The sequence below is a fragment of the Vicia villosa genome, linkage group LG3, assembly GCF_029867415.1.
Source record: "Vicia villosa cultivar HV-30 ecotype Madison, WI linkage group LG3, Vvil1.0, whole genome shotgun sequence".
NCBI classification, from domain to species: Eukaryota; Viridiplantae; Streptophyta; class Magnoliopsida; order Fabales; family Fabaceae; genus Vicia; species Vicia villosa.
Genome location: NC_081182.1, coordinates 37,496,244 through 37,523,553, shown reverse-complemented (window position 1 = coordinate 37,523,553; position 27,310 = coordinate 37,496,244). Strand labels below are relative to the sequence as shown.

At 34.3% G+C, this 27,310-nt stretch overlaps 3 protein-coding genes across 3 annotated transcripts; 1 reads left to right on the top strand and 2 right to left on the bottom strand.

Annotated features, from left to right (window-relative positions):
• Positions 1-304: 304 nt before the first annotated feature.
• On the top strand, positions 305-6,380 carry LOC131661036 (putative pentatricopeptide repeat-containing protein At5g08490). Its single transcript, XM_058930438.1, has one exon. The coding sequence runs from the start codon at positions 686-688 to the stop codon at positions 3,305-3,307; it is 2,622 nt and encodes an 873-aa protein (XP_058786421.1). The 5' UTR covers positions 305-685; the 3' UTR covers positions 3,308-6,380.
• A 91-nt stretch (positions 6,381-6,471) lies between these two features.
• LOC131661037 (protein SUPPRESSOR OF GENE SILENCING 3) lies at positions 6,472-10,658 on the bottom strand. Its single transcript, XM_058930439.1, has 6 exons — positions 10,496-10,658; positions 8,707-9,756; positions 8,244-8,541; positions 7,851-8,098; positions 6,985-7,142; positions 6,472-6,867 (listed from the first exon to the last, which is right to left on the bottom strand). Exons 2-6 carry the CDS (start codon positions 9,745-9,747, stop codon positions 6,663-6,665), a joined length of 1,950 nt encoding a protein of 649 aa, XP_058786422.1. The 5' UTR covers positions 9,748-9,756; positions 10,496-10,658; the 3' UTR covers positions 6,472-6,662.
• A 7,785-nt stretch (positions 10,659-18,443) lies between these two features.
• On the bottom strand, positions 18,444-20,995 carry LOC131655428 (pentatricopeptide repeat-containing protein At4g21065-like). Its single transcript, XM_058925314.1, has one exon. The coding sequence runs from the start codon at positions 20,805-20,807 to the stop codon at positions 19,134-19,136; it is 1,674 nt and encodes a 557-aa protein (XP_058781297.1). The 5' UTR covers positions 20,808-20,995; the 3' UTR covers positions 18,444-19,133.
• Positions 20,996-27,310: the final 6,315 nt, after the last annotated feature.

Sequence of the window (27,310 nt, the reverse complement as noted above, 5' to 3'; positions counted from 1 at the left end):
CGCGAATATAACATCAAATCGTTCTCACAGAAAGAATTATATAGATGCATCTACGGAACAAATAAATTTTGATAAAAAAATATTTCCAAAAATACATCTACGAAAACAGAGACATTTTTGACAATGCGCATGATGCTGTGCAAGAGACCAAAATGGTGGATTAAGAGAAAAAGGTATTTAAGGGACCACACATATATTTAATCTTAATATAAAATATAAAATTGATTTTATAAAATAAATATGAGACTAGACTATTTTGGATATTATTGTTAATTATTACTTATTTTTGTTTGAAGAGTATCGGTGTCATTGCCCACGGGTTTAGATATGTTCCCACTCCATTTCTTCTCACTCTGTTTATTTTCGGTGGTGCCACCGCTCGTCATTTGCCCGGCTACAAAACCGTGTAAGTGCCGACGTGCCACATGGTCGGCGAACACAAAACTCAACCTCGTTAGCCCACTGAACAGCTTCAACCAACGCATTGAAATTCATCACTGGGTCTTTTTCATTTTGCACATCCACTGTTTGTGAAAATGCCATCCAACAATATTCTTATCCTTTTTCTCATACAGGAAAGAAGAAACTGAAAGCTCAAAATTTGAAGCTTTTTCGTAGCATTCCACATGTTGTATTTTCATATGACAGTATAACATTGAAGTCCCATTGATATATTCTCGTGGGCATGCTTCAGCACAGTTTCAAGACATGGGCTTCCATCATTAGGAGCTTATGCGTGGATTCCAGGCACAACGAAGCCTTGTTCTTTTTCCATCGTTGCTTGAAGGATTGTGCAGCTTTTAAACCAGATCACCAAGTCCTTGCTGCAATTCTCAAGTCTTGTTCATCCCTTTTGGCTGCTAACTTGGGAAAATGTCTGCATAGTTATGTTGTTAAACAAGGTCATGCTTCTTGCCATGTTACTGGTAAAGCGTTGCTTAACTTGTATGCCAAATGTGGCATGCTTGATGATTGTCAGAGATTGTTTTTTCAGCTCAGTCATTGTGATCCTGTCATTTGGAACATTGTTTTGTCTGGGTTTTCAGGGTCTAGTAAACATGATGCTGACGTGATGAGAGTGTTTAGGACAATGCATATGAGTGGAAAGGCTATGCCCAATTCTGTTACTGCTGCTACGGTTCTTCCGGTGTGTGCTCGTTTGGGTAATCTCAATGCTGGAAAGAGTGTACATGGTTATGTTATCAAATCTGGTTTTGAAGAGGACGCATTTGCTGGTAATGCTCTAGTGTCAATGTATGCGAAGTGTGGACTCGTGTCTTGTGATGCATATGCTGTCTTTGATAGTATTATTCACAAAGATGTTGTTTCGTGGAATGCAATGATCGCAGGCCTTGCTGAGAATGGGTTGTTAGAAGAAGCATTTTCTTTGTTCAGTTCAATGGTGAAAGGACCTATAGGGCCAAACTATGCAACCATAGCCAATATTCTGCCAGTTTGTGCTTCATTTGATGACAATGTTGCGTACTATTGTGGAAGACAAATCCACTCTTATATACTGCAGTGGCCTGAATTGTCTGGAGATGTTTCTGTATGTAATGCTTTGATGAGCTTCTACTTAAAAATTGGACGGACGAAAGAAGCCGAGTCTTTGTTTTGGGCAATGGATGCAAGGGATTTAGTCTCTTGGAATGCAATTATTGCAGGATATGCATCAAATGGGGAATGGTTAAAAGCATTGTATCTATTTGGTAATTTAGCGTCTCTAGAGACATTATTATTGGATTCTGTGACCATGGTCAGCATACTTCCAGCATGTGCACAATTGGAAAACTTGCTGGTGGGGAAACAAGTTCATGCATATATTCTCAGACATCCTTTTCTTTTTGAAGATGCTTCTGTTGGAAATGCTCTAGTTAGTTTCTATGCAAAATGTGGCTATATAAAAGAAGCATATCATGCATTTTCTATGATATCTGGGAAAGATTTAATTTCATGGAATTCTATTTTGGATGCCTTTGGAGAGAAGAGGCATCATTCAAGATTTATCAGTCTGTTACATTTGATGCTTAAAATAGGAATTAGACCCGACTCCGTTACAATATTAACCATAATCCGTTTTTGTGCTTCTCTTTTGAGAGTTGAAAAGGTGAAAGAAATACACGGCTATTCAATTAGGACTGAATCTTTATTTAGTGCTACTGCGCCAACTGTTGGGAATGCAATACTTGATGCATATTCCAAATGTGGTAAGATTGAGAATGCAAATAAAATGTTTCAGAATCTATCAGATAAAAGGAATCTGGTCACATGCAATTCATTGATATCAGGTTACGTGGGTTTAGGATCACATCATGATGCAAATATGATATTTAGTGAGATGCTAGAGACAGACCTTACCACCTGGAATCTCATGGTTAGAGTATATGCCGAAAATGATTGTCCTGAGCAAGCACTTGAATTGTTCTTAAAGTTACAAACTCAAGGGATGAAGCCTGATGTGGTGACTATCATGAGCCTCCTCCCAGTATGCACACAAACGGCATCAGTTCACTTAATAAGACAGTGTCACAGTTACATTATTCGGTCAAATTTTGAGGATCTTCATCTTAAAGGAACTCTCTTAGATGCTTATGCAAAATGTGGCGTCATAGACTGTGCATATAAAATATTTCAATCAAGTGCTGATAAGGATCTGGTTATGTTTACTTCTATGATTGGTGGGTATGCTATGCATGGCATGAGTGAAGACGCGCTTAGGATTTTTTCTCATATGCTAAATTTGGGAATCAAGCCAGACCATGTTATTTTTACTTCAATATTATCTGCTTGCAGTCATGCCGGCCGCATAGACGAAGGACTGAAGATTTTTGACTCCATAGAGAAAATCCATGGTATGAAACCAACTATGGAACAGTGTGCTTGTGTGGTGGATCTATTAGCACGAGGTGGCCGCATTAGTGAAGCATATTCTTTTGTGACCAAGATGCCAATTGAAGCTAATGCAAATATTTGGGGAACATTGCTTGGTGCCTGTAAAACCTATCACGAGGTCGAATTGGGTTGTATTGTTGCTGACAAACTCTTCAAAATGGAAGATAATGATATTGGAAACTATATTCTAATGTCAAATTTATACGCAGCAGATGCTAAATGGGATGGGGTAATGGAGGTCAGAAAGATGATGAGGAACAAAGATTTGAAAAAACCAGCAGGATGCAGCTGGATCGAAGTTGAGAGGACAAATAACATTTTTGTGGCAGGAGATTGTTCCCACCCACAAAGAAGCTTGATTTACAGTACACTGTATGCATTGGATCAACAAGTAAAACAGCCAATGGAATTTTAGCCCAATCTTGGATTTATGCATCATGACATTCCCGATATCTCAAGAGAAATCATCTACCGATATCTTCAGGGTTTCACCCCCCACCAAAAAGATCCTCCAATTGGCGACAAAAATTGAACAGATGTTCTTTTGGGTGAGCCAACTCTTTACCAACTTAACTAACTTTTATTGGCAATTCAATATATACTTGTATAGAATAATATCTTATTAAATTGAGTTGACTAAACTAATCAATAACAAATTAATTATCAAAGGCTTCTTTTAATAGATAGAGAAATTAACAACAAAAGCTAAGAAACTAAATTAAAGATAGAGATCTCTCTCCAATCATCAAACAATAATGACAGCTCACAACATAGAGATCTTTCCCGCACGCCTCTCGTCTGCAACAATAGCAGGTCTCCATCTAATACGATATATTTTTCTCAATTGTTTTCATCTTTTCTGTTTTTGCAATGGTTGGATTTCTTAAGAAATTAATACTGGATTTTTTTAGAAATCAGATATTATGTTTTTTGTGATCCCCAATTATGTGTAAAATTGACTATTAGAGAAATTAGTTTTTGTTTTTAGACATTCTTTTTCCTTGGTTCTTGATTTTTATGTTGTGCTCACAAATGGTTCTCACTTTTCTCTGTTACGCATATTTCTGTGATCACAGTTGGTTTTTGTTCGAGATTGTTGATGAGATAGATAAAGAAGATGAAGAACAATATAATGAAATATTAATTCAATCACAATTAATAAGAAAACTTGACCTCATGGAAATTCAATAATAGTAAAAAGCAAAGAAACAAATATTAATTGCTTGCACTGTATCTGAGTTGGGAAAAACTTTTGAGAAATTGTTTTAGAAAAGCTAAAAAATGGATATGGATTCAGTGTAGTTGGATTTTCATGCAATTATGTAGTCAAGACATCACTGGTCTTGTAATCTTGGTCTGATCAAAATAATTGATTTCATTTTTTATTTTACAAATTTAAAAATACTATTCTTTAATCGAACAGTCAGCAAATCAGAATTCCTAAAAAATATTGAGTGAAGCTACAAATCGTCAATATATTGACACATGTGCTTGATTATTCAAGAAACATTATCAAAGAAAATGGAGCTAATAAAACAATAATGTTTTGTTTTAGTTGTATTGAAAATTAAATATATTAAACTCAACAATAAATTAAGTGGTTAATCTAGGATTCAAGTGAAATATTTTTGGACTTCAAGTTGACAGGTTTACCAATCAAATTCTTAATAATTGCTTTATAAGTAGGAAGTTGTTATTTGGGTTAAAAGGTAAACATGTTAAAAGCTCTTGTATAGTTGGTGAATTATCTTCCATTTGGTTTGTGAGATTTATTGGGAAGAAAAACTTTCTTTTGATTCGTGAATGATTCGTGAAAATCAATTAGTGAAAATTTCCTCAATGATTTTTGAGTTCATTCAAGTTAAAAACTCTATCAATTTGAGATCAATCCGACTAAAATCTTTATTGGTATTTGAGTTCATCTTGGTGTAAAAGTTTAGTAGGTTTGGTGGTTAACCTGTGTAAAATCTTAGTTCGATTCAGTGGATAACCAACTCAAAACTTCGTCTTGGTTCGAGATTATTCCAAGAAAAATCTCTGTTTGGTTTTGAGATTAACAACTCTAAAACTGTGTTCCCTGTTTTGTTTGAAGTTAGCCTATAAACTTCATTTTCTTATATAAAGAAGTTTGTTGGCACGTCCTTCTAAAAACTATCAACTTTAGTAGATATTCTCAAAAATAATTCTTAGTGACAGGAATAAGTTATTTTAAAGCCGAACCTATATGATTCTATAGTATCATTCTCTTCCCTTATTTCTTTTACTTCTCCATATTTTTCTTTCCTTTGATTTTCTACTGCCAATTTATTCAAATTTTTTACAAAATGTTTTCAAATTCTAATTTTACAAATAGTTTTGTTTTAAATCAAAGTTTTTCGAATTCACTATGAAGTCACATTCTACCCACTGTGGTTGTTGTGTTTTTGAGATTTGAATTCTCGTCAATTTCTTTTGTCGTATGCTTTGTTCAAATGATTGAAAATAAAAGAAATAAAAAAATTGCATTAGAAAATACATAAGATCACATGGTTGGTTAGACTAAATCTAAGGGCTGGAAATTGAGCAGGATAGATAGTAGTACGAAATGCTCGAGAGGATCCATTTCCATGTTTTTTGACCCATTTGTCTACCAATATTTGATATAGAAATTAATTCTAACTTTGTCTCATTAAGCATAATAATTTGTTACGGTACAAAATATTAATCTCAACAAATAAACTCGATTATCAATCTAAAATTTAAATTAGTTCCTTTTGCATTCTAAGTTGACATATTTATAGTTCAAATTCTTAAAAATTGATTTACATGTAAGGTTCTAGCATAAGAAATTTTGATAAATAGAGGTCTAATGATATATAAATGAAACTAGTGGTGAAAATTTTATTATATTTTAAATTAAAAAAAAAAAAAAAAGAGAAGATGTTTGCATCATTTTGGACAAGCAAAGTAAAAGAAATGAACTCTAATTGTGGCTTTATTCTACCTCTTTATAGTAAATAAAGAGACGTTGCATGTTTTGCACATGTCCTTGTCCAAACAAGCCAACTTAATTGTCCCTAATCTTCTTCAGCAAGTTTCCAAAACAACTTTTATATTCGAACTTGCCACATTCTTCAATCATTGATGCTGATGTGTGGTACCTCTTGTTTTTTTTCTTCAGCCTATATTTATCTTTGATCTATTATTCATGTTTCTAGTTTAAAATTCTCTATTTTCGGAAATTTTGAATATAACAAACAAAATAGATATGATTGATAAACCGCATTCTAACACAAGTATATGCCTAATCGTTACTACTATTTTTCTAATAGGAGAGAAACTCATAATGAAAACAGATTCTCACTAACTAACAAGTCATTAAGCTCTTGTTCATCACTTAAGCCATTTAGTCATTTTAAAAGATCTAAATCACCTAAAGCTAACACCCAATTGCACCAAAGCATCAGATATATAACCCAATTGCACTGCAGACGAGATTAAAGCAACATATATTTATATAACCCAATTGCATTCCACTGCAAACATTTATTGTAAAAATCAGCTGCTAAGAAACATCTAATAACAGCATGCAACTCCCAATTTGTGAAAATGGTCAATCAAATTCAAATATCTAAGTGAATGTCAAGGAGCATTACGTCATGTCTAAAACAGCATATCCAAATTCTCAAATTTCTAAGAAGTTAAATGTTTAACCAACTATTCATTGCCTTTCTATTCCCTGTGTTTATATTTGCATGCATCATCACTGTCAGAGAGCCATTGCACTTTTTCTACTGCTGAGTTGGGGAGTACTTCTTCATGAGTTTGGTTAAGTCTTCATCAAACTTCTTCTCCATCTCCACCTCCTCCTCCCAGTGTCTCCGCCTCATAGCAGCAATGCTCTCCTCGTGAGCTTGGAAGAGCTTTTCCTTTTCTTCAACAAAGTTCTCCATCTCCTTCTCCTGGACTTCAACAAACTTCACATATCCCTCCATCCTACATACAATGAGATTAAATTCATGGTCAGTCATTGAAATAAAACAAAATTAGTCTTATGTGCTAAGCTTGAGATATGGATAGAAAACATAGTCTCAAGGAAAGAAAATTCCTTACTTGAGTCGACGTTCTTCTGCATTGAGAGGAGTGGTACTTGACTGCTTAACCTTCTCACGCTCCTCTTGCTGCATCCTTTCAAAGTCTTCTTCTTTTTCATTCCTTGAATCATGGATGCTAGTGATCTGTTCCTTGAAGAATTGTTCTTGTGCGTACATCTTCCATCAAGTAACAGGGACAATAGTGAGAAAAAGTAACAACAGTAATAAATAATAATTCTGATTCTTCAGGAGAAAGCAGATAAAAATATGTTTTAGTAAGCATTTTGTTGTAAAAAAAACGAACAATTTTTTTGAAATTAATAGGACATATGGGCGTGGTAGAGAAATTATCTAATTGATTTAGAATAAACACCAGCAGGTCTGGAAAACTGGTTAATTGATACTATGCATCAGACTTCTACAACAAAATATAAGTACTTGACCCCCAAATCCAAAACACTATGTGCTGGTGCCAACTCATTATCGTTTCTCATTGATGTGTTTACTTTTAAGAATGGGGGAAAAGATGCTGCACCAACAACTAAGCATTTTGTGGCAGTAATTGTATTTCTTTGTTCTCCTAGCTAGTCTACTATGGAAAATCAGAGTGCAGTTTAATGGGCACATAAATCACATTTCTATGCAAACACCATCTCATATAAGAAGATAATGAGAATGTGACTATTTTTTTTAGCTTATCCATTTTCTTGAATTACAAAAACATAAATAACAGCAAAAACATTTCAGCAAGACATCCAAGCAGAAGCATATCCTAACTTCAACTTGATGATCCAAAAAAATTATATACTGGGAATAAATTAAGTAATAAAAAGTAAACCAAATATACACCAAGTAATGTGTCTGAAGTCAGTATTACGGTATTACCTCTTCTTTAATCTCCTCATGCTGCAGTTTAGTTCTCTGCCTGACAATGCGATTCTCTTCCATTGTTTTCCGCAGCTTCTCAGTTACAAGACCAAAGGATTCTTCCATAGCTTTTGAGTGTTTCTTTTCTTTGACCATCTTGTTCTTGAAATAGTTGAGCTGCTGGTTGTCCTCGCTCATCTGACGGATTGGGTTTACAACCATCTCTTGATATGATTTCAGTTCATACTTTAGTCTAGTCTTCTTAACTACAGAGTCAGATGAAAAGAGATAAGAACATGTTAGCATATACTTTACTTACATCATTCTGGCTTGGTTGACCCACAACTGGCAGGCATCAAACAATCTACACAGTGAAAGTATATAGAGAAAAAATAACTGAAGAGAATGAACCTTGGCAATGCCTGTTGAAAAACTCCAGGTCTTCTGTAGTAGCCAGGTATCCATAGAGCTGTCGATTACCACCGGGGAGAAACAAAATTCGGCGATTACTAAACCAAGTCTCTTTATCCGTTCCTTGCTCAGCAAAATGTTTGTGCAGACGTTCTGCCTCTAGATAACCACTAGCCGAGGCTTCAAACATCAAAACACTCATCCCTCTATGACCTTGAGGGCCATATGAGTGCCTTGCTCTCACAGCAGCATAAGAGTTAAAATAATCAAGAAGCTCTTGGTTGCCCATGCCTAACCACTGTACAAAAAGCATAAAATCTAAAGTTTACACAAAATCCAGCAATATTCTTGTACAATTGTGAATGGTTTTACAATATTAATACAAAATGACAAAATAATAAATGTGATATTGCTAGTTTATTCATCCTTCAGCATTTGATGTGTATAAGAAATATAGATATACCTTCTCATTATCATCTTGCTCAAGCCTAGTATTCTGAATGATGACCATCGGGGGCCAAACTATTTCATGATCTTTCTCTTCTTCTTTCAAACCTTTCCATTTTCCAAATGCTTCCCCAGCTGGAACTACTGTAGTGCCCCTTCTACGCAATTCCTCGTCAAGAAGTACAGCAAGCTCCCTGTGAACCTTCACCCTTTTTGAACCCTTTGTTTTAGCATGATTCATAAGGGGCTGCAGTCCTCTGTACCAATCAATAGCACCAGGACCACGTTGACAAGCTGGACAGTGCCACTGTCTTTCAGGTTCATTTATCTCTTCAACAGTCAGTTTATCCAAATTCTCAAAGAATTTTCTGAACCATTTGCTCTTCTTTCGTGTCTCATGGCTCTTTTGACTGGCATCCGAATCATATTCATCACTCATTAAATCATCATCAGTATCTTCCAGATCATCGCAGTCATAGTCACCCTCATCATCATCATCATCCTCCTCCTCATCGTCTTTATTCTGTTCAAACTCCTGTAGTGACATTTCAGTCATTGCATTTGTCTGCATTCCACCAGCTCTAGATTGCCAGTTCCAGCCATGTTCCAGAGGAGGACGAATGATTGGATTAGCAGTCGCATTGTATCCATAACCACCTGTTGCTGACAGAGGCCTTACATTGCCTCTACCAGCAGGCCTGTTATTAACATATGGTGTCTGCCATTGGTTTCCAGCACCTCTCCCAGCTCCACCGGGATTACGTGGGCCTGGCCTTTGAGCTACATCAGTGTATCCCCGTCCTCTAGGGTTAGAAGTATAGGCTGGAGCTGGAGGACCCCATTGTTTTGCAGCATTACCTCCACCTCTGTTCTTGGATTTCTTCCCATAGACCTCCCATTGCCCGTCGTCATCTTGTCCTGAGCCTAGGTTAACATCAGCAACACCTTGAGTCAGCTGCTCAAAGTTGGGATCAGATTGGGAAATACCTTTCCCCTTGGACGAAATTTCATCATTGCTGGCCGCAGTAAAAGACCTCCCACCTCTTCTAGAACTCATTTCTGTGACCTGTTTTGGATCACAACTTCTGTCAATCAATCATAAATACAAGGGTGAAATGCTTAAAGAATCATAGCGCAGAGCCGCAGAAGGAGCTTATGACAAAATATCATTCAACGTAATTCATCCGTTGAAACAAAAAATGGCAAATCGGCGCATATTAACATACAGAAGCGAGTAAAACCCCCAGAGAAAAAAAAATATTCGCTCAAATAAAACGCAATCGGCACTATGTTACAAACTCACACAGAAACACAGAAAGAATAGATATAAAAAAAAATATATATATCTAAGATGAAATCTCAATACAATGCTACATAGAGTCCAACATAACGTACACTACAACATCGACAACAACAAGAAAACTCATAGTAAAACATACAAGAAAAAAGGTTAAGAATGAAAAAGAACAAAAAGACATAAAACCTAGAACAGAAAACATGCCAAAAAGTTCAACAACAAAAAACATACCAAAGATCATCACAGAAAACGAACCGAACACAAACAAGAAAGCAAAATAAAAACCTCATTTCATTTCTTATTTTTCTAACATTGTTCGTTTCTTTATTTCATTTTCGAGCAGAAAAGAGTATGAGCATGCAAAATACACACACCGCAACAGTTTTAACCTAAGAATCATCATCCAAGAAGCAATGTGGGTAATGGAAAACAAAGAACAAAACACAAAGCGAAACCGTACAACAGCTTAAAGAAAGAAGTGAAAATCAGCAAGAGTGGAAGAAATCACCGGTGTTGGAAGGAGGATCGGCTGAAGGAAAATCGGAAGAGAAGAGGCGGTTGAGCCTCACGCGCCGCCGGAGTAAGCGAGAGTGAGGTTTAGAGTGAGAGTGAGAGTGAGTGAGAAATGAAACGTGAAATTTGGGACCAAAATCTCATGAAAAAGAGACGAGGATCTTATAAACAAACAACCAGGTGGTATTTCATGCCGGACTTGAAATTTAATTCTAATTTGATTCATTAGGTAAAAGATAGTAAATATTTTAGGTATAAAAAATAAAAATGAAATTTAATTAGGAGCGCTATTTTAGGTTAGAGATCGGGTCAAAATTTATCGGTACACGATTTTTAGAATAGATATTGGTGTCATGCTTATCTGTTCGCGACTTCTAGAATATAGACTCGATGTCATGTTTATCTGTCCGTGACTTTTAGAAAATAGACTCAGTGTTATGTTTATCCGCAACTCGATTTTAATTAATATTTTTATAATTAGTAAATTAGATTTAATAAGATCTATGATTTCACTCTAATCAATTTATAATAAATTATTTCATCTTTTGTTCAACATTCTCTGTATTACTATTTTTGAAAATGTGAAATTCAAAGTTTTATTTTGTAAAAAAAGGTTTTCATAATCTTAGTCTATGTTCGAGTTTCATGTCATCTTTAAATAAGACAATTAAAAACCTATCGATGTACATTATTTTAAAAAAAAAATACTATTAGATAACGGTGGTTTTTAGGATGGAGAATCAAGTCATGTAGTTTGTGATGGACTCAACTTCATGATAATTGAATTTGGTAGACATACTTATTTCATTCTTAACCATATTAAACAAAAATATTTATATCAACTTTATTTCTCCTTTTCTATTCTACAACTTCCTCCATTGCTATTTTTGGAAAATGTGAGATTGAGAAAAGTAATTTCATACTCTTTACATTTGCATCAAGTTTAACAACATTTAAAAAAAAACAATAAAGTTTGTTTTCATCGAGAATAGGGGTGAAAATAGATTAGGTTAGATTAGGTTTTATAAAACCTGGGTCTGGCCTGACCTATGATAAAGTTGAAAGGTCTAAGTCTGGCCTGTGGCTTATAATAGACTCTTTTTTTGTTGCATAGTCTGAGTTTGTTTTCATCTCTTCTTTGTGTGTGTGTGTGGCCTATTTACCCTTTGTTCTAATATATATGCATATATAGGCTTGTTTATTTAGCCTTTTTTTTCTTCTAATGTATATTTAATATAGACCGATCTATTTAGTATAATTTTAATATACATGAAAATATAGACTGATCTATAAGACTTCATAGGCTTTTTTTAATAGCCTAAATCTGACATATTTTATTAAATAGACTTTTAAAAGAGCTTAAACCTGACCCTTTTGTTGAATAAGTCTGGTCTGCCCTGGCCTTATATAGGTTAAGCCATAGGTTCTTGTAGGCCGGTCTGGCCTATTCCCATCCCTAATTGAGAACACCTTGCATGATAATGTGCAAAGAAAATATGGTGAGACTACTATAAAAAGCTATCTAACGTGTCACAACCTCCCTTTCATTATCTCTCTCTCTCTCTCTCACACACACACACACACACACACAAACTATTGACATAAATCCATTCCATAATTTGTAAGACCATAAGTCGAATGCCCCTATAACCAATTTTGTAGAATGTGTTAACCATGAGTTTTACAAAACAATTGTATGCAACACCTTTTATCCACTAATTACATCTAACATATGTTTAATCTCTTCATACATCCACCAATTTCCACATTCTCATTCACTTTTCTTTGTGTCGCCACTATGACTTGCACAATCTCCGACAAACATCTTCTCGCATATGTGCTTGTTAGAAACCATCACCACATTCACCGTGGGCAATGTGGCAGAAACAAAATATTTCATGAAAGGATTAACCACGATGAAGAATAAAGTTTAGATATATTTGTTAAAGGAAGAGAATTAATATTTATAAGAATGTATTAGTAAAATCAAGTGTAAAGAGTCTATGATAAGATTTTTGTGAAAACACTTAACAAAATAATGAATTAAGTTTCCTATAATGGATCGTTAAGGGCATTTTCTTGCCCTAATCACCACATTTATTGGTTCATAAAACAAAACAAAAATATTTTACACGAAAGAAAAATGGAAAATTACTTATTTACAATGACTAAAATAAAAAAGGATTAAATGAGGTGGTATTCCTTATAAAAATTCAAATATTCGTCAACTGTTCATATAAAAAGTTTATTTGACTTTTAGTCTCTAAAATATATTTTCTTTGATAATTTTAGTTCTTGTTGTTAAGTCTACTCATGTCTACCTTTTAAACTATTTTATAATTCTGTTTAGAATAATATAAAGATCTATTTCATTATAGTAAAATTAATTACATTTATTAAGGTATTTTCTAGTTTAACTAATTATACTCTAGATTTATTAACACAAAAAAAATAACTACAACTTACTTTCTTCATCTTCTCAAATAACCTAGCTGTAACATATCTCTTTGATGAAATTACAATCAATAAAATGATAAAATGTTTAGAGTTTACAAGTTAACTCTCACATAGAATGTAAATAATTTTTTTTAGCTCAAATACAAGTAATTTCTCTAAATATAGAGTATTATTTTAATGTCACTAATCACCTCCTATATTTAGAGATATTGTGGGAAATTTGTGCATTTTTAGTTAATTTGAAAGACAATTAGGTTTTTTTGCTAATGAGTATAAGAGTAAAAAATGGAGATTTATCACTCACTTTCTCCTTATTTCTCCATTCTAATATTAGATAAAGGATGAGGCTTATCTTAGGAGATAGGAAGAAAGAGAGCTCGTGAAAGGGGGAGAAGGGGGGGATAAAAGCATTAAACTATAAGCTTTGCATTTGGAAGGAGGAGATCATCAAAGCTCAAATGAGGAAAAGGTGGAAAACATCAAGAATCATCAAAAAATCCTTATCAAACTCTTGAATTTGTAATTAAAAAGCTTAAGGTGGGGTTATTTTAGTTTTTTTTATCTTGTATAGGATGAACTAGGTTACTTGCATGTATTTATTGTTTGATGAGATTCCTTGTAGATTATTTGATTAGGTTTTAGATGGTTGTTTCCCTTGTGTTTTGTACTTAATTGATGACTGAAGTTACCTTTCAGTGATGCATAATATTGAGAATAATATTGGTTTGGCTGTGTGCAAGAAAAACGTTTGAGAAGGGGGTTTTATGGGATGCACTATGGGTCGTAGCCTTCAATACGGACAGACTGTGAGCACCTCTAGTTTTTGTACCATGAAGTTTTTTGGTGCGTTATGGTCGTAGAACACGCTATGGCCAAGCATAGTCGGCCTAATTTTCACGCCTTCTTGTCCTAAATGTATCCTAATCCTCTTAGAAGGTATGTTAGATGATTATTAATTTATAGTTATAGGTAAATGGCAAAGGGATAATGTATAAACTTGGAATTTGACGGTTATTCAAAGAGTGTTTGATCACGGTTAGTTAGGAGTATGCTTAAGAATGATAGACAAGAATTTAGGGAAGACTTGAGGAAAACGCTAAGTGGTTGGAAAAACAATGTAGACACATGTTAGGTGGTGAACAATAACTTGTCTATCCTTTGATAAAACACGTATAATTTAAATACGGACATTCTTATCCTATTGACTAAAAGCAAGATAGAACTAACTACATACATATAGGGAATGACATGTCTGACTGCATATATCGACTATATGATCCAGCAGAGCTAGAGTATCATAGATTCATAGTAGGATGTTGATTATCCCATAAACTAGACTCAAATTACGGGGTATCATTGTGATTATGATTTGTGGGTTTATATAGGTGTATGTAATATAATGTCATGTCTCTATAGTATATGGAATTGATTACATTCTAGGTTTCTTTTTTAGATGTTGAACATCTCTAGTACTTTTTGAATTCCTTATCGTTCATGGTAGTAGATTCTAGGTGATGTGGATGGGCATAGGGAAACCCTATGGATATAGTAAGAATTCCATTGAGATTGTTTATATCAATCCATGTTTATTTTCTTATTACACATCATCAAGTGAAAGGTAAATGTAAGGCAAGGATTATGTGAAGCTGATGCTTAACACCTAGCGGTTATTTAGTATTCCGTTGCATATTTCTATCTTGTTGTATTGAGATCTTGATGTATTTTGATGTACTATTGATGTGTTTTTGTACTATTTTGATGTACTTGTATCAATTATGATAATGCCTTATATTGACATTCTAAACTATTCAATATGGGGTATTGCATATATGAAAATTTCAACGTATGTTTCCCTAAATATTTGTTTCTTTTAATATTTTTTTCACTCTAAGACTTGCAAATTTGTTCTTGTGAAATACTTTGTGAAAAGTTCGTATACAAAAGATTTTTTTTGGTAAAGTTCTCTACATTTCTTTGCAATAGAATCCTTGTTATATGGAATGATTTGATTAGATTGTTGCAAAAGATATTCATTGGAAACAGAATCATTGCAGACAAATGTACTCGGTGTAAGAGAATTTTCACACAATTATATACTAATAGAAAAATTTTATGTGCATTACTTTTGTATTGTATCTTGTGTAATATGTCAGAAGTTTCTCATTTTGAATTCAATACTTTGAGAGTTAAATTAAGAGGGGATAAACATATTGGTATTCGGAGAATAAACTATCATTCTAATAGATGATCAAGAAGTGTTGACTACGTTGTTGTATTGTCGAGCAAAGGAACGTGTAAAGTTGATTTGGTGTGGCATTTCCTAGAGAGTAATATCGAAAAAATGGTTTATAATAAATGTGACTAGACATGCTTTATTGTATGTGCTTTGAGATTTGTTATTGATCATTATACCAAACAATGCTTTGTCAAATATGTTTAGAGTCGAGATGATCACTCTAGTGTTTTTATGTGTTTTACTACATCATAAATTTAGTTAGAGAATTTCAAATAACTTTTTACTCAAGAAACAAATATTAGATAATAAAATTATTCTCTTACATCTTGTTATTATTAACACTAAAATGAGAAATTATTTTTATTTAAAGAATTTTGGTTCAATTATGAGCAATCTCATATGATTTATCCAAATGTGGTTTGTTATATTACTTCCATGAATTCTTTCTCAAGAACCCCAAAACATTGTTAAAATGTGTGTGTGTTTTATTAAGAGAAAGATAAAACAAAAATCCTAAAAAAATTCACAACCATGTGTGCCTCACATTCTTTCCTTATAGTACCAAATGTTTATTTCATCCTAATGTTTATCTCCTTATCTCCCTGACTCACAATGATTGTATGGTATATTAGATCAAACTTTAGACTCGACAATGATTGTTTATTTCATAAAACTTTAATTTTAATTCCACGTAGACATTTTATGCATTTTATTTTAAGTTTGTGGGCAATGGGTGTTGAACCTAGGGGTGGCAAAACGGGCCGGGGCCCGCCGGGCCGCCCGCGCACCCGCCAAAAAATGGCGGGTTGGATTGGGATTTTAGGCTCGCCGCTCGCCAAAGCCCGCCCCGCCAAAACCCGCCGCCCGCCATACCCGCCCAGCCAAAGCCCGCCGCTCGCCAAAGCCCGCTCCTCCTCCAAAACTCACTCTTTTTTTAGTTAATTCTAGTAATTGCAATTCTTGATGATTTATTTTATACATTTATTTATAAATATATGTAACATTTTTTTGAGTAAATTTGTTAAAAAATACTTTTATAAAAAATTGTTTTAAAAAATAAGTGAAAAGTTTAATTAAAAGGTAAAAAAAAGCCTATTAATCTATTAAAAAAAATATACATAAAAATAGGCGGGTAAGTCCGCCGCCCGCCATCTTGGCGGGGCGGCCATGACTTTTATGCCCATTTTACTTGGTGGGCATGCCCGCCCCGCTCGTTTTTTGGCGGACATAAGGCGGGGCGGGCGGCCCGTTTTGCCACCCCTAGTTGAACCCATGACCTCCATGCAACATGCAATAGGCGCTACCACTAGGCTACCTTATTTTTCATGAAAACTTTTGCTTCTCAATTGTATATATTAAATACCTGTTTGTCATATTTGATATTTTCATTATGTTTAAACTATTTTATATTGAGTAATGTATCATTATATTTAATAATAAATAATAATATCTTATTATTCAATTAATATTCTTTTATATTTATTATTATATGTTAAAAAGTCATTTTAGTTTATTTCAAAATAATTAAAGAGTATAATTTTATTAATCGTTATATGTTAAAATGATTAAAAATATAATAAATAATACATGGATTTTAAATAATAATAAACTGAAATAAAATTAAAATGTGTTTTTAAAATAATATATAGAAATAAACTGAAATTAATTTAAATATAATCCATAAATATTTGAATAAATAAATTATAGTATATATTTAAAAATAAACTGAAATTAATTTTTATAAATAATAATAAACTGATATATATATATATATATATATATATATATATATATATATATATATATATATATATAAATTGAAATTAATTTTTAATATATAATAATAAACTGAAATTAATTTGTAATATATAGTATATATTTGAATAAACTGAAATTAATTTTTAATATATAATAATAAACTGAAATTATTTAGATTCTACTATTCATTTTACTATATTTAAAAAATAAAAAATATTAATTTTACTATATTTATAAAATAAAACAATATATTTGTTAATAATATGTCAAAACAATAAAATCATTGACTAATATAACATACTGAAAATAAAAGCAATCTAAAATTTTTTAGATTCTACTATCCATTTTACTATATTTGTACAATAAAATGTAATAAACAATAAAACAATATTATTTTATTGGTGAATTCTTATCTACCCAACTCAAAAAGTTGGGTAAGGTTACCTCCTTTGTAAAATGCTTTGAAAACAACAAACATTTATAGTATTTTAATAAATAATTAAATGTGTTAAATAATTAAATGTGTTAAATGAGATGGAATCATGTGATTGGTTGGAGGTACACTACCCAACTTTTTGTGATGGGTAAAGAAGTTGTCCCCTATTTTATTAACATTTTAATATATATTTATTATTAATATATCAAATAAAAAACAATTGATTAATATGACATATACAACTGAGAAGTAATAATTTCTATAAAAAACAAGGTGGTCTAGTAGTAGCACCTGTTGCTTGGTGCTTTAAGGACATGGGTTCAACAACCATTGGCCACAAAATTTTAGAGTTTTTTATAAAAGCATTTTTACAAGAAAAAAAAAAAAGGATAAAAGCATTTTTAAAAAGAAAAATAAAAAAAAAACAAATTCCACGTGGAAATTAAAAAAAATTAAAAAAAGTCACGTGTGCAACAAATACATAGTCAGCACGTCACGTAGGCAAGATTCTAAGAATCTTGGCAAAAAAATAGAACATGGGCATTAATGATGGAATTTTTATTTTTAAGATATGCGCCAATTTTTTTTTTAAGGGGTAAACCAAAACACACCTATATGGTAGAAGAGCAAAAATCATTTAACCAAATTAATTTAAAGTAAAATATACAAAATATTTAATAACAATCACTATGTCACAAAACTCAAAACCTATTTACACAAAAAAAAAAAAAAAAAACTCTAATTAGAATTTTTCCTATCCTGCTGTTTTGGATGAAACTTGTAACTTTGCACTTTTCACACTTTTTATTACAAATGAAACAAGCATTGATTTTATAGCCAACAAAAATAATAATAAATGATTATAATATACTCCCTCCGTTCCACAATGAGTGACCCAACCCACCATTTCATACATATTAAGAAAAGTGTAGAAAAGTAAGAGAAAGAATAATATTTTTACCATAGTACCCCTAATTATGTATTGGAAATTGTGAAAGTTTAATTAATTAGAGGGTAGAATTGAATTTTTTTTATTGAAAACTAAAATTAATCATTCATTTTGGGACACTAAATTATTTCAAATGGATCACTCATTCTGGGACGGAGGGAGTAAGAGAGTTTTTCTCTTTCTCCATACATTCCGTTCTTGAATTTCTCTACACCTTTAAAACCATGTTGCACTTAGCATATTTAACTAATATCGAGGTCAAAATCAAATTATATTAGAACTAATATACGACATCTCCAGTTGTATTATCCAATTAGAATATTTGAGATTAATTGCAATAAAGGATACTACAGAAGCGATACCTTCCTTACTTATGCTGTAATAGTAGAACCAATGGCTTCCAATCCCTTATTGAAGCTACCTGTCACTTGAAACATATACTGATAGTACGATACTAATATGTCCCTACAGGTGCACTTTGAAAATTAAACATTTGTAAATTGTAAGTAGCCACTAAGAACCTGGTGTGAAATTAGGAACTTTTATGCTTTATAATTTTACCATACTCAATAGTCAATACAATCAGTCAATATTAGCATTTTTAATTTCTGATTCTGAATAACATTATAAACTCATTTATTTATCAGCACTCTTAATACAGTTATAAATCCGACAACATAACAGTTAGAATTAATGATCCCAATATCTATTCCATGCCCAGTTCCACCTCCCAGGGACCTTAATTGATGCTGACAAATGAATGTTGACATAGATTTTTATACTTGAACTAGCATGCTTTACCAAAAATCTTGACAAGAACACGATCTCTTGCTAAAGTGATGAAACCGATTTCGATCTCTAATAATAATATCTCTGTCAAAAATACCCGAAACATGCTTCATGAAGTCATGACAGTCATTACAAATCCTAAGATTCTTAATGACCCTAATGGTCCTTCTATCCCTATGATAAAGAAGCACAAAAGCCACTGCCAATTTCTCACTATGATAACCCACACAATGCTCTTTCTCTTCCTCTTGAATATCATGTAACACAGACGAAGTATTAGGGGTGTAACCTCCAAGTTTTAAAGTATCTATAACTGAAACTAAAAAATTTGTAATCTCCTCCCATTGTGGATGAGAATGATCACCAGAGACAAACTCATGAACCACTTGATCAATATGAACAAAACTAAGGCCAGGTTCCTTGACAATTCTATTTTGCCTCATAGAATTTCTCAAGCCAGCCTTACCACCCCAGTTACCAACTCCACCATACGCATTTGATAAAAGCACATAATCACCATCATGATGTGGGTCAAGCTCATTGACTCTTTCCCTAGCCTTTTCAGCCAACAAAAGATGCTTATGATTTACACATGCCCCAAGCAAAGTCCTCCAAATAACAGAGTTTGGTTTCACAGGCATTTTCTCCACAAACTCGAAAGCTTCAACAAGAAGCCCCGCACGACCAAGAATGTCAACCATACAGCCATAATGCTCAAGCATTGGTTCAATTCCAAACTCATTCGTCATACTTTCAAAAACCCTCCAACCATCCTCCACAAGACCACCGTGACTACAAGCCACCAACACACCTATAAATGAAGCCCGATCAGGCTTCACACCAGACTCCTTCATGTCATAAAACACTTTCAAAGCTTCCCTACTCCGGCCATGAACAGCAAGCCCATTAATCAACGCAGTCCAGGTAACCACATTTCTATGACTCATTTCATCAAACACCTTAACAGAACGATCAATGGACCCACATCTAGAATACATATTAATAAGAGCAGTACCCAATGGAACAGTAATAAAAAGCCCTATCCTGCAAATAAAAGAATGAACCCAGATACCTAATTCAAGCACACCCAACCTCGAAACCGCAGATAAAACACTCAGCATGATAGCCCCATCAATCGAACTCACAATGTCCGGGTGATCAAGCTGCATTTGTTGGAAAATCGAAATCGCCTCAGCAGGAAGGTTGTTATTAACGAAACAAGCTATTAAACTAGACCAAGAAACTAAATCTCTATGACACATTTCGTCAAACAGTTTGACTGCAAAATTAAGCAAGCCACTAGAACCATAAGCATTAATAAGCGCGTTCTGAACGAAGATATTGGAATCAAAACCAAGCTTGAGAATGAGAGGGTGAAGGTGGTGGGGGTGGTGGTGTTTAAGGATGAGTGGGAAAGTGAAGTGGTCGAAGGGGACGGAGGTACGGTGCATATGGGAAAATAGGGAAAGTGCGAGGGTGGGAGAATGGGGGGCCACTTGTTTGATGATAGTGTTGTAGGAAAATGGGTCGGGTGGGATGGGGAAACGGAGCAAGAGGGATGCGGCATAGCGTGCGGTGTCGAGGGAGTTTGCGCAGGTGAGGAAGAAGGAGCGGAGAGAGAGTGGGTTGTTGTGTTGCCCGGTTTTTATGAGCGTAGCGTGTAACTTGTACGCACTTATCATCTTCTAGGATCATCATAGCTCGGATACCTTCATTTTTTTTTTCATGAAGATTTGGATCTTTCAAAAAGTATTTTAATGCTAACCTCCCAAAGTCTTTTATAGGTATGTTGTTCCAAAGAATTCAAACTAGTTGTTACAGTAACTGAAACAATTGGTTATGAGAAGTGACAATGTTCTGTTTAGAATTCACACACTCATGTCAACAAAAAATATAGAATTTGTGAGAAATATATGAACTTGTGTCCCTCTTTTAGTTTTAGTATTTTATCCAATTTCTTCACCAATTTGTTTTCATTTATATTATCTTTCTAAAGAAATTTTGCATTTACTTCTTTACATCCTTATCTCAGATTATCTAAATTCAATCATCAAACATTTCAACACAAGACATATTTTGTCAAACATCTTGCACAAAACGTCCTTAGAATATTTTTGAGTTTAATCCTTTAAGTGGTATAAAACTTGTGATTTGTTTAAAAAAAATACCAATAAACAAAAGGCAAATGAAGCCACAATTGGCACCCTCTTTCAGTAGCTAGCCACTCCAAAGTGTATGCGGTGGAGCCCTAAATATGTTGGCATCGGGCCATGTTTTCAGTTGTGGGTAAGGAAAGGGAAATGACCTTTGGTCGGATACGGTCCCTAGAGACTTTAAATCAAAGCGGATGCCTAGCTCGTCCACACTCCTAATATGATAAAATAAAATCATGAAAGACCGTATAATAAAATAAAATAATGAAAGTTTATATCATGAAATCAAAACATGAAAGATTATATGATGACATAAGTCATGCAAGGCTAAGCAATGAACAAAGCCAATCCAGGCGCAAAGCAGAAATTAGAATCATCAGTGAAAGGAAAACGACAAATAAAAAAAAGTGATGGAAATAAGTATATCAATTATGAAAGCATAATGACGAACTATCCATTAAATGCTTTACAAATGTCGAAATCGGAAGCAAATGAAAAACTATCAATAAATAGAGTAATATAGTTCATTCCTTTTCACCGACCAACTCCCTTTCCACCATTTCCTTCTTTGAGTTCAGTAATTATCGATGAGTCTCCATGTTGGGGCATAACAACTCCACTTGGTTTAAAGCATTACGAAAGTCGACCTGTATAACATTGACACTATTGTCGAGAGATTATTTAAGCTCATTCATCAACTCCTAGAGACGGTCCTCAAGAAATGTCTCCTCTTTAAAAAAATCATTGCTTTATTTCAGAAGAGCAGCCTTGGCCTTTGTAACCTTGGAGGAAGAAGAAGTCAAGGTTTCCCGAACTTCTCCCAAAGAAGGTTGAACGTCCCTTAGGGTATTCTCTTTCTCTGCCACTAACCTCTCCAAGAGGGTGATCTCCGCAATAAGTTTATAAGAAACACCATGATCCTCTATGTTCTTTGGAAGACCAACAAGTTGTTCCTAGAGCTTGTTTCGCTAATAAAGGACAATGTCATATTGACCTTTCAGAAGCACCCTCTCATTCGCAAGATTATCGGGTGCCAACATATTACCTTGATCAAAAATTGCTATAGACATCAAAGAGACACCATGCTACATATGGAATGCTATTTCTATCACCAATTCAAGCTTGGTTGTATCAGATAGATTTTGGATATAAGCATAATCTTCTTGCGTTAAGCAGGAATGGACTTCCCTGACCATGTAGGGCCTTGGTTTATGATTTCCATTCAAAGTAACTTTCTCATGGACAAGCTGTGAGGGTTAAATTTTTTTTTTGCAATGCTTTCCTTAAGAGATAGACCCTTGTCACGATCCCTTTTGGCATCTTCTATGGTGGAAAACTTGGACATGTCATGTAACTTTTTGCTCTGACTCTCTAAAGGCAAATGTCCTTGGTCTAACATATTCTCTTGTCCGACTTATGCCAAGTGTGTCTGCCTAACAGTGTATGGTATTATCCCCCTATTGGTTTTTCTCTCACCATTATCTTAATTGGGTTTGAAGTGGAGTTTGGAGAAGGAGACAAATGTGTATTCTTTACTGCTTGAGCCTTTGTCACGAACCAACCTCATGTTATCTTCGAGATAAATTGAGAAGACAAGCATACTGATTACTAAAAAAGGAATGATAAAGACAAATTATCCCCTCTCATAAAAAAATATCTTTTCTTTATCTTTAGCATTAGATACTTCTATAATCAAAAGATGTTAATATATCACCTCTTATGCTTAGGAGGAAGCATGTCCCAGGGACCGAGTTTTTTCTCGTAACCTAGGTTATCCCAAAAGTGAATAAATCCTCCTTTAACACCCCTTCCTCTGGGGTCAGAGAGTCATAGGAAAATTCATCTTTTTAGAGACCGGAAGAAGTGGTTCCAGAACTAGCATTTTTGAATTTTTTTGTTCACATTTGGCCGACTCCGAACAAGGGAGTACGAAGCGGAGGGTTGTCTTCTGGAAGAACACATAAAGTAGAATGAGCTTCTTGACTTCGGGGAGTGACCAAGAAGTTACGATATTTAAAAATCTTCCAACTATCAAGGTAAACATTAAACGTATTCTTCGACTAGTGAAGTAAGAGAAACCATTGCCTTTGTTGAAGTACGTGTTACATTGAAAATATTTAAAAATAATTTCAAAGTTAATACTCTGCTCCAATACTCACACAAATACTAGAACACTTTAACAATAACTCGCGCTACCAAGTGCAATTGGGAAGGATTGATTCTTAAATAGTTCAATACTTTCACTTCAAAGTTGTAGAAACAATAAGGTTTGCAAGGGAAAAAATTGGCATTCATTTTTTTGGGTTAACTACTCTGATGTGAGATAAATCATCGCTTATATCATCATCACTAGGTATCTCTATAATGTTTGTATGTTCATCTTCTATGTTAGCCATTAATAAAGGAAAAAGTAAAAAGCGACAACAGTAAACCATAGAGAGATAGAGAGATAGATAGATAGAGAGAGAGAGAGAAATGGTATCTAGAAGAAATTAGGAGTAGGAGAAGAAAGCTATGGGTCACTCTAAAGCGTGAATGTCCAAGGAATTTTCTAAAACCAACAAGAGAAAAATAGGCAAAGCAATACACCACCATAAGTCAGGGAGAAATAATTAGAGTTGGAAGATAAAAGAAGGAAACAATTTTCACAAAAAGGGAAAACATAATTTGAAAGGAGAAATAACCCTTATGTAGTAGATCAAGGTATATATTCCGATGACCTGAAATGAAGAAATATAGGCAGAACAAAATCAACAGTTTAATTCACCTTAAGATTGTAACGACACTCGAGTGCACTTGAGCTTCCTAAAGGTGAACCCCTCACCCTACCATATGGACCTAGGGCCAGGTGTAAAAGTAACTTTGCAAAGACGTTTCAATGACAAGATTGACATTTAATGCTATTAAATCCCAAGGTCACTTACTCTGACTCCCCAAATCTATTCCACTTCTGCAAGCAGGGAACCCAACACGAAGAACCTTGTCTAGGGCAACAACGACCTGATGTTTTGAAAGACTTCACATTGATGCGCTCTAACAAGCTTTGAGGATAGCTCTTTTGGGTTGGTCGTAGGCCCAATGACGAATATATCCAAATTATATGTCCAAAGGAGTATCCATGAAAGGACTCAGTGAACCTACAACTATTGGATCCATAATCGATCCACTCAACAAGCGAATATCCAATGTTAGATATGATCTAACGAACTACCGTGTTCTACGCTAGAAGACATGGGGTGATTCTAAACGGTTCTCAGGTATAATGTGTTTCACCACACATTTGGAAGTAAGTCTTTACCATAACTTAATGTATTGTTTGAAGCTTCAATTGATTGTCATTTAGATGAAAGTGAGTACTTTTTTTAATGATTTTAAGTTTCATTTGTTTATGTATAAGTATTTTGATATGAGAATTTGGTATGATGTTTGAAGCTTAAGTTTCAACTTTAAAAAAAATATGTATGGTTCAAGGATAAACAACGTATTAACTTTGAACTTTGAGGTGTTGATTACTCATCATCAAATGTAATTGTTTTTATAAAAGCAAGATATATTAATAGAAGCCAAAGAAACAACAAAGTACAAGGACACACCACCCAAAGAAAATTACACTCCTATTGCAATCTAACTTAAGTATAACAACGGGTTATTGCTAAACTCATAGAAATTACAATTGGCACGCGTAATTTTCCCGATATACGACCACCTCCACATAAGAGCTTTACAACTCCAGACGACATCTCTTGAATTCCAAGACGAGTTGTTGAAAACTATATCATTCCTCCGTAACCAAATGCTCCAAAGAATAGCGAGCCAAATGATTCCCTCCTTCCCTTTTTTAACCTTCTTCGCTCTACAATAATTGCTCCAACTCCAAAAACCCTCCTTAAAATCTTCAAAACAATTGTAAGACATTCCTATCCAATCGGCCATTTCCTTCCAAACAATTTTGACATAACGGCATTTCGAAAAAGAATGGATCAAAGTTTCATTTATTTCCTCACAAAAAACACACTTAACTTCCGAAGCTAAAATAATACCTCTTTTCACAAGTAAATCTTTGGTTGGAATTTTGTTTAGAAAGCAACGCCATCCGAACGCTTTGACTTTAAGCGGAACCTCCGCCTTCCACACCTCTTTAAAAACAGAATCGAAACGATTTGCCGGCCCGAAGGGAGAGCGCCTTCTGTTAAGCAAATTGTAGCAGGAAGAGACCGTAAAAACACCATTTTTCTCATGAAACCAATTAGCCGTATCCTGCCGGTCCGCAAAAAGCTTTGATGATAAAAGCAACCTTTTCAAACAAGCAGCCCGCCTTAAAAGAGGAGAATCCGAAGGCCTTTCACTGCTGCCTGATCCACCTAACTCCACCGCTATGCTATTTGCACTTGCTGTTACGGCAACTTCATTAAAAAACAAGGAAGGAGGCTCCATCGCTATGCTATTTGAACTAGATGCCATAACAACATCATTAAAAAACAAGGAAGGAGCTACAACAGAATCTATGGTGGCAGCAGCAGGCTCCATTCCCAGCTGAGAGAAAAGCGAGATGCCAATGTCGCTCCAATTCCAACACCCATCCTTCCATCCCCCCATAGCACCAATAGAGACCTATTTCAAGAGAGAAATGTTAAACAACTCCGGATAAAGATCTTTTAGAATACCTTCTTTCAACCATTGAGCATACCAAAAAGAAATAGAACTACCATTACCTACATGAAAAAAACAATTGTTAGTAAAAAACTCCGATGATGTTTTGTTCTCCAATGATGTAATATCCCTCCACCACACCGAAGAAGACCGCTCCGAATAATTAATCATGGAACAAAAGGTGGATCTTAACTTCACATCCATATATCTCGCCTTCAAAATACGGAACCAAATAGAACTAGACTCCCCAAAAATTCTCCAACTCCACTTCAAAAGAAGGGCCTTGTTGAAATCCTCTAAGTTTCTAAAACCAAGACCACCCTTCTCCACCGCAAGACACAAATCCTTAAAAATAAATTCCAACTCACTTTAAAATTCTATTGTTAATACTTAAAACATTGATGCTTGTCTCGTCACCAAAGAAAAAAAGGGATTGAGAATTTTTTTCGAAACAATCTTGGTGAAACAATGGTGGCTAGAACTATTAGAATGAGTGGGGATGATAATCCAATGGCTGCGGAAGCTATGTTTCTCAGCAAAGGCTTGGATTTAGCAAAGGGTTGTTGCTTCATGAAAGTTATTTTCAAAACTCATAACGAAGGAGTTGTGATATTGGCAAACTCGAAAGAAGAACATCGTACAGAGGTCGGTGTTATCATCAAAAGCATTAAGAAGATGAAGGGTTTTCAAAATGTTAGGGTTTCGTTCTCTGGGGAAAACTCATACTTTAGCAAAGCTTGCTAATATTAGCAAGAATCAGGTTTGGGATGAAGAAACCTCCGACTACATAAAGCCCAAAACTATAATTGACATGAGGTCCATGTAATTGTCCCCGCGTTTAATCAAAGAAAATAAATTCCGCTAAAAAAATTAAGAATTTTATTAATATTAAAGAAAATTCAATAAAAAGTAGTTGAATAAATCCATAAACCAATACTTTAAAGATTGAAATTATTACTTTCTTCATTGTGATAAATCAATCATAAGCCTTTTGAAAACTCAATTATTAAGGCTATGAAGAAAATGACATATATAAATTTATAAGTTAAGAGTACATAAATCCAATTCAAAAGTTATAACAGAGTCGATAAATAAAATACAACCCGAAATATATCTAGAGTACAAGTATTACAATCTACTGCGTACGATAGATTGAGCGTCAGCCTCGACCTCATGCCCCCTGTTCCTGCGTTGTCTCCTGTACTGCAGAGTCTCCCGAGCCTCCGCCATCATGACATTTGCAACACCCCTCGCCTTAGAATATCTGGAAAAGTCCTCCGTCAATACATGCCTGCCCAATATCTATGATACGACGACATTTAGGCAACACATTAATAACATGATCTTTCCTAGCCTGCTCCTCCTCTAGTATCTTATGATGA